Source organism: Danio rerio, chromosome 4, assembly GCF_049306965.1.
Source record: "Danio rerio strain Tuebingen ecotype United States chromosome 4, GRCz12tu, whole genome shotgun sequence".
Lineage (NCBI taxonomy): Eukaryota > Metazoa > Chordata > Actinopteri > Cypriniformes > Danionidae > Danio > Danio rerio.
Window position 1 is genome coordinate 7996591 of NC_133179.1, and position 8410 is coordinate 8005000.

The following is an 8410-nucleotide window of genomic DNA, read 5'->3' on the forward strand; positions in this document are numbered from 1 at the left end:
TTTTATCTGGTAGAATCAGTTTTAGCTTAGCTTAGCAAAATGAATTGAATCAGATTAGACCATTAGCATTTCATTTAAAAAAATCAAAAAAGGTGGAGTGTTCCTTTAAGTCAGAGGTGTCCAACCTCGTCCCAGAGGGCCGGTGTTATGGTGAGATTAGCTCCAACTTGTTGGGGGGTGGAGGACCACTGTCTTGAAGGAACACTCCACCTTTTTTTTTTTTTTTTTTTTTGAAAAAGCTCATTTTACAAGTCTCCTACGGTTAAACAGATGTTGCGAATAGTTTTTGAATCCATTCAGTTTTTTTTTTTTTTCTTTATCTGGTAGGATCACTTTTTGCTTAGCTTAGCAAAATGAATTGAATCAGATTAGACCATTAGCATTTCATTTAAAAATCAAAAAAGGAGGAGTGTTCCTTTAAGTCAGAGGTGTCCAAACTCTGTCCCAGAGGGCCGGTGTCTTGGTGAGTTTAGCTCCAACTTGCTTCAACATGCATTGTATATCCAGTAAGAGCTTGATTCGCTGGTTCAGGTGTGTTTGATTAGGGTTTGAGCGAAACTCTCAAGGACCAAGTGTGGACACCCCTGCTTTAGGTATATTACAGTAATCTTCTGAAAAATCCTTTTACAGTTAGATATTGTGAGCTTTTTAGAAATAACAAAAAAACTGTCTGATATTGGATAGTCTGAATGTGGCATTAGATTAGTGTATTTAATATAATAGTAATAGTATGTTAGAATAATAATAAATATTTTAGAAATTGCAGCTGTCAAATTGGCATTGCATTGTGAGATGCACCATTCTTCATGAACATATACTTCATAAAAAGTATAACTAAAAAGAAAACACGGGAAAAGTAAAGGAATAGCAAGTAATATTGAATTAATTACTGAAGTGTGAACTAAAACAATTAAAAAATGTAATGAACTAATATTATGTAATATCATGATGTTGTTTTATACATAACTATTAGATTTGATCAATATATAAAATGTTGACTTATTTGCCTAGAAAAAATGCCACATTTTCATACTTAAATATTCACTTTCAGACAAAACTTTAGTCATTTTCTAGAAAATAAAAATTAAAATGCTTTTATTTGTGATTATTAGATTTGATGGCTCCAGATAAAATGTTGACCTTTTTGTCTAGAATAGAAATATGCCACATATTATACTTAAATATTCACTTTCAGACAAAACTTTAGTCATTTTCTAAATAATAAATGCTTTTAATGACCATATATATTTTTTGTAATTATTAGATGTAATGGATATAAATAAGATGTTGACCTGTGTTTTTTGCAAAGAATAAAAAAATGCCTCCATTTTTATCCTTAAAAATTCACTTTCAGACAAAGCGATAGTCATTTTCTAGAAAAAAATGCTTTAAATGATAATATTTTTATTAGTAATTATTAGATTTGATGGATATAGATACGTTGTTGACTGATTGTTTTGCTCAGAATAAAAAATATGCCATGTTTTCATACTTAAATATTCACTTTTAGACAAAACTTTAGTAATTTTCTAGAAAATAAAAAGGTTTTATATGACAATGCTTTTATTTGTGATTATTAGATTTGATGGCTACGGATAAAATATTGTCTCTTTTAACTAGAATAAAATATGCCACGTTTATATTCTTAAATATTCACTTTCAGACAAAACAATTGTCCTTGTCTATTTAAAAATACTTTAATTTTAATATTTTTATTAGTAAATTGGAAGAAATTTTCTCAGATCTTTATTAAAAATAAAACAAATAATATCAATTCACTATAACCTATGCTTGATATATCTAATGAAACATTTTCTTGTGAATAAAAACTGTAAATTCCTCTCCTATATAATAAGTAAAGTACTTCAATAATCTGTTTTATTTATAGCATTGAAGAATCGGTGCAACTAACGTTATTTTCCATTATGTTTATTCCCCTCTGTTTGTGTGTAATAGGGAAGGTAAGCCAGCCTGAAATCATTACCTATTGGTTACACCTTACCATTAGCCATATTCATACACTAACCATTATTTACCCTTCATGGAAATGTAAGATGATTCAGATGAAGTTGTGCATGACGTCTGCTATTCTAAAACCAAGCTCATTTCCTATTAAAATTGCTGTTGTCCATGTCCAGTCCGATCGAGTTACTTAAATAATGAATATACAGTTGAAGTCAGAATTTTGTAAAAATTCTGTAAAATTTCTTTCCAATATTTCCCAAACGATGTTCAACAAAGCAGGGATTTTTTTCATAGAACTTCCTACAATATTTTTTCTTCTAAAGAAAGTCTTATTTGATTTATTCTGGCTAGAAGGAAAGCAGATTTTAATTTTTTAAAACCATTTTATGGTCAATATTAATATTCCTCTTAAGCAACATATTTATTAAAATATCTAAATATATAATGACTAAAATATCTAGTCAAATATTATGTATTGCCATCATGGCAGAAATAAAAGAAATCGGATATTAGAAATGAGTTATTAAAACTATTATGTCTAAAAACGTGTTGAGGAAATTGGGGAAAACATATACAGGAGGGCTAAAAATTCTGATTTCAACTGCATGTGACATTGTTTCATCTATGTTTGTCCTCTCCATGTCCGTTTCTTTTTCTCCGTTCCCAATAACTGTCCATAAATCTCAAAATGTGATTCAAACGATCACGTAGAAATCATATTCAGTTCCTTTAACACATCATTCGGTCCATTACAAATGACTACATTACAAGCTGTTGGGTGGATCTCAATGTTCTGACAACTGATGATCTGTAGACTTGATTGAGCATCTTGATCATGCAAAATATTCCTCTTATGCTTCTGAATGTATTTGCTACTAATGCTTGTTATGTTCACTGTAGTGGAGGAAACCGAAGAGGAAGGTAAAACTCTGTTCAGTGTGGGTTGTGCTGCTTTTTAATGCATGCATGCTGTGCACTTTAGCATTAACTCACAATTAAGATTCAGTTAGCATTGAATGTTATTAGATGAGCTAAGAACTATTAGATTAGATCAGTGTTGCTCAACCACGTTCATAGAGGACCACCAACACTGCATGTTCTGTATGTCTTCTTTGTCTGTTACACCTAATGCAGGTCTTTCAGTCTCTGCTAATGAGCTGATGATCTGAATCAGGTGTGTTGTGCAAAGATGGGCAGAGCTGGTGGTCCTCCAGGAACGCGGTTGAGAAACACTGGATTAAATTATTTAATAATGCATGAAGATTTTTTTTCTGAGGGTATGTTTGCATGACACTGTTTTCAAGTATAAAAACTAAAATTCTTATGTGCTTTGGGTGATCGTTTAAATGGCAATAGTGAGTTTGGAGGCCTGGAAATGCCAATCAGGTTACAAAGTGTAGGATTTTGAACATCTATAGCGTTATATTCTCTATTTGAAGTATCTCACTTCTGATTTTGTGCGCAATTTTAGTCATCGTCTTTAATCTGCGAGACAATGTTGTCATCTGCATGCACTGTGAAGAAATTTAATGGCAAAAAGTCCTGACAACAAATGTTTAGATGCTACTTTAACCTAATTTCATAAGTTAGTCAGGTTTCACCTAAGTTGTTTTGTAGCTATACTAAGTTTAACGTAATATCCTCCTGAGACCCAACCCGCCCATTGACTTGTGTCCTCTGTATTGGACATTGTGTTTTCATGAATTTTCTTAGAATTTTTTAAGCTACTCTATCAAGTCCTGTTGTTGTGTTCAGAGGACATCCTGGGCTTTCTAGTGATATGTCATTTGATTGGCTGGCATGCCAGGAACCACTTCTAACACTGCATCCAAAATGGCCGACATACAAAACAAGCACATTTTATGGGTAGCAGAGAGGTATGTTCTTTTATTTTTTGAGTTCGGCTCTCTTTCAGTCTAAACTGTTTCAGGAAATTCAATACAAAAGGAAAAAAAATGGCTTTTGTTTAGTTTTTTTCATATAAATACTGGATTAATATCCCTTTACAGCCATATACTGTACAGTTTTGTTGTCTGAGTTTGCCGGTTGTTTCGAACTAAAATAGTCCTGCGGTCCACTACAGTGGACATGCTGTAAAATTAAAAATAAAACTAAAATGTAAAAACTCTAAATTGTAGAATGTTTTTAACCCAAAGGATGCAGGAAATCACAAATGAAATAAAGAAAAAAAATTATTTGGGTCTCAGGAGGATATATTTACTCAGATTGACTGATTGAGACTATTAGAAAAGTAAGCAAACTAAACTATTTAAGGCGGGAAGAATTATTTTACAGGGACAAATTTGAAAACAGGTAAACACGTTCATGTAAACATACCCTATAATTAATCTATAATAATTAAAACATGCCTATAAATAATTCATTGATGTTTATGTCATTGGTGTAATTATTTATTTCTTCCTTCCTTCCTTACTGCTCCTCCTAAAGTGGAAGGTACATTTTTAAATATGCTTTCCAACAATCCATTCATTCATTTATCTATTTCATGTTAGTTTGTTTGTGTACCCATTATATTATTGTCCATTCATTATCATAGTCATATAGACTAACGCATTTTAGCTGTAAAAAGTTTGTCCTTTTCCAATAACGTAAAACAAAAGCTAATGCATTATTGTGGTATTAAAAATGTATTCAATTACAATTATTAACTGTATTCATATTCATAATTTCTCTTCAATAGTGCCGCCTCCAACAGAGGAAGGTAAAGCATTAATCTGACTTTTACTTTGTGCTGATTTTCAGTCATTGACAGTGAAAGATGTGGTTTTTAAATAAGAAATTTTCAAAACTGATTACTTTAATACACAGAAAGCATAATACACCTAATATTTCATGTTATATTTCTATATTAGAGCCAGCCCCTGAAGTGGAAGGTAATATTTCTTAATATAATTACTGAAATATTTAGTAATCTTTGTATTAGCTATCTTTAAACATATGCATGAGATAAAATACCTAATATTTAAGTGCTTAACATTTTAACCTGCATTCAGGCAATTGAATTTCAATTGAATTTCTAGAAATTCCATGTTTTTCTTGTTTTGTTTTATCAAAAAATACACTCAAAATGATATCCTTAAAAAAAAGAGCTGAATTAACACAATTCCAGAGGTTTTTGAGGGGGGAAACTTAATTTTTATGTTCAATTTACTTTAATTTGTTAAAGCTGCATTTGTTACATTGCATTTCTGTCAGTCCTGAATGCTAGATTTAAGCATGTTATGCTACTATAACAATTTCTCAAGCTGCAGTTTTGACAAACAAACTAATGTGCTGTTCTTATACTAGAGCCTCCGGAAGTCGAAGGTAAATAATTCATGTTTTTCTGAATATTATGGTTACAGTATTTACACCTTACACAAGTGTCAATAAACCTTCATTCTTTATCTCATATCTGAACAGAGGAGCCAGAACCAGAACCACAAGGTAAAGCTCCTCAGCTTAACATTCATTCATAGATTATTATGAGTTATCACGATGATCTTTTGTCCATTTTGGCTTATTTTGCTGTATGTGGAAGGCTTGTGTTCTTCTTTATCGTCTGTTATTAAATAATAGAGAAGCCAAATTATGTTTACATCAATTATAAACTTTAAATCTTAACGATTAAGTTGTACAAAAGCTAATCATTTTGATTTTGTGACAAGCACAAGTGAATTAAATCAAATGCAATGATCCTAATCAAATGTGATTGCAATGATTGTGAACGCTGGAGGACAGAATCTGTGTTTATCTGTGAGGTTCGTATGTCATGATATATCAAATATCAGCGAATGTCTATGGCATGTGTGATGATTGAGACTGTCAGAACATTGGGTCATTTAGCTGGACATTTCTTTTGAAATTAAAACCTTTATTTCGTATTATTCCTGAATGATCAGCTTCATCCTAACAGCTTAGAAATGTGTCTGAGTGATTAGTGTTAATGAGAATTGTTATCTGCTCGTCAAACAGAAGCCCCGGTTGCGGAGGAAGTCACAGGTAACTCGCCTTAACTCGCATTAAAGTGTTAAGTTCACCCAAAAAGTGAAAATTGTGTTATTGATTACTCACTCTGAATGCCGTTCCAAACCTCTGAGACCTTCATTCGTCATCAGTAGACATTTTAGGTCAAATCGGAGAGCTCCCTCATCCTCCATAGACAGCATAGTCCTGATTGTATACATAGATAAACACAATTAATCTTTGTTTAAGTGGCAAACTTTATCATGTTTTGTGTTCAAGTGGTTTAAAATCACTGTTCAATTTGACTACAGCAGATTCACACATGCATATTTTGTGCAGTCCAACTTCAAATACGTGAAAAACATCCTCAAAACAGATCTTATGCCTTCAGTGGTTCAATCGAAATAGTATCAAGCTATGAGAATACTTATATATGTGCAGATAAAACTCAAATAATTCTTTATTCGACAGTAATTAATCGCATAATTACGTATTTTTGGGTGAACTAACCCTTTAATATGGCTTAAATCATTCTCATTGTCTAATTATTATCAGCTTTTATGTATTTTTTTTATCCTCAGATGAGACAAAACCAAAGCCAAAGTATGTCCTGCATTTATATTATTGCTTTTCAAATTAATTGCATTATTGTTTGCATGTTTTCATTATGAAATCTGTCCTCGATGATTATTTTAGATTCATGCCCAATATCTCGGCTCCAAAGATTCCTGAGGGAGATAAAGTGGATTTTGATGTGAGTAATGTGATGTGAGTTTTGATGTTTGGTGTTAAAACACACCGCTATTTGTGTTTTAGTTATGGAAGGTGATTGAGGTCAAAAGAAATGATGAAATTTGATCATGTCAACACACAAATTTGACCATGTCAGAAGAACATATAAAAAAAATCAACATTAAATTTTTGATTTATCATTCATTTACTAAAATCTACATTGAGCTTTTAGGAAAAACAGACTAAAAGACTACATGAAAACTGTGTTTCTTTGGATTTAAAATTTATATTTTTGTTGTGGTGCTTTAAGTTTAAGAAAAGCACATCAAAAATAAATTATACTCAAAAGCCAAACATTCTAAAAATATCCAAATGTTTTAGATATACATGATAAATGTAAACTGTCACCATGTAACCTCAGTCATATGTTTGTATTTTGTCCCAAGTTGCAAAACTATTGGATTACTTTCTTTAAAATTGTTTCTGATAATCTGGAGGTCAAGTTAGGTGTTTGCTTTTTAATCGCAGGATACTGTTGTCTTGGACTTCCCCACAACCCCCCTCTATTTCATTGTGGCTCAAAGATTTGGTATTTTTAAAACTTGAGAAAATTAAATACTATATCAGAGCAAGGGGAGATCAGTTTTTTTTTTTTAAAGAGGAAATAATTGATTGCATTCTTTAATGATTTAAAACCTTAGATGTGGATCGACCGAAGGTTTATATAGTTTGTTATTATTATTTTTTTCTGTATTTGTGTTTAGTTTATTTACAATTATTTATTATTATTTATTTATTTATTTTTATTTTGAGATGTTGATTGTTTTATTTGGGGATTGTTTTGTTGTGGCTAGATAGGATTGTATATGGTGTGTGGGTTGCTATGTAAAATGCTATTTGCAAGAATGCAAATTCCATGAAAAAAAAATGTATTATTAATTATATTGTTATTATTATTTTAGCAAAGCATGTTTTTGTTTTATTCTGTAAACTACTGATTTCTTTGATTTCATCCAAACTTAAATTTTGAAACGAAGTTTGTTTATATATATATATATATATATATATATATATATATATATATATATATATATATATATATATATATAGGTCATGTGTGTGGTGATAGATAGACAGACAGACAGACAGATAGAGAGACAGACAGACAGACAGACAGACAGACAGACAGACAGACAGACAGACAGATAGATAGATAGATAGATAGATAGAAAGATAGATAGATAGATAGATAGATAGATAGATAGATAGATAGATAGATAGATAGATAGATAGATAGATAGATAGATAGATAGATAGATAGATAGATAGATAGATAGATAGATAGATAGAAAGACGGACGGACGGACAGACAGACAAACAGACGGACAGACAGACGGATAAATAACAAATCAAATGACACCTCATTTATGCAAATTGGACCTACTGTTCAAAAGATACAGCCCTTTGAGTCTGGACCAATCAGATCCAATATTCTAATGAGGGTGAAACATAATGAGGGTGAAACTCGTATTAACACACTAACCTACATGCATAGACCCTCAAACCTTCATTCTAACCCTAAACCCTGACCCAACCTAGCCCAAACCAACCCCTGACCCTAACCCCAAGCAAACCCTTAACCTAACACTAACTCATGTACATTATCAGGAATAACTGCACAGACATGATTCAATAAAGAAGACTGACAATTTAGATAGATAGATAGATAGATAGATAGATAGATAGA

The 8410-nt window shown here is 31.5% G+C and overlaps 1 protein-coding gene and 1 long non-coding RNA gene across 22 annotated transcripts in view; one reads left to right on the plus strand and one right to left on the minus strand.

The window, feature by feature from the left end:
• LOC141381591 (uncharacterized) overlaps window positions 1-8410 on the minus strand; it is a 419099-nt gene that overhangs the window by 6336 nt on the left and 404353 nt on the right. The gene's annotated exons all lie outside the window — the stretch shown is intronic.
• tnnt2e (troponin T2e, cardiac) overlaps window positions 1-8410 on the plus strand; it is a 36167-nt gene that overhangs the window by 4318 nt on the left and 23439 nt on the right. For 3 of the 21 annotated variants that reach the window (XR_012401588.1, XM_068219640.2, XM_068219641.2), the window contains exons 1-7: window positions 4597-4687; window positions 4839-4859; window positions 5275-5292; window positions 5389-5412; window positions 5941-5967; window positions 6513-6534; window positions 6628-6685. Coding sequence is in view for 20 of the 21 variants with exons in the window: in XM_068219640.2 (XP_068075741.1) it covers window positions 4612-4687; window positions 4839-4859; window positions 5275-5292; window positions 5389-5412; window positions 5941-5967; window positions 6513-6534; window positions 6628-6685 (246 nt within the window). In the remaining variant the exon portion in view is untranslated. Of the gene's footprint in view, window positions 1-1956; window positions 1962-2260; window positions 4420-4596; window positions 4688-4838; window positions 4860-5237; window positions 5293-5388; window positions 5413-5940; window positions 5968-6512; window positions 6535-6627; window positions 6686-8410 lie in introns of those variants that run through there. The other 18 variants (XM_073946133.1, XM_073946138.1, XM_073946132.1 and 15 more) reach the window with 12 other exon arrangements.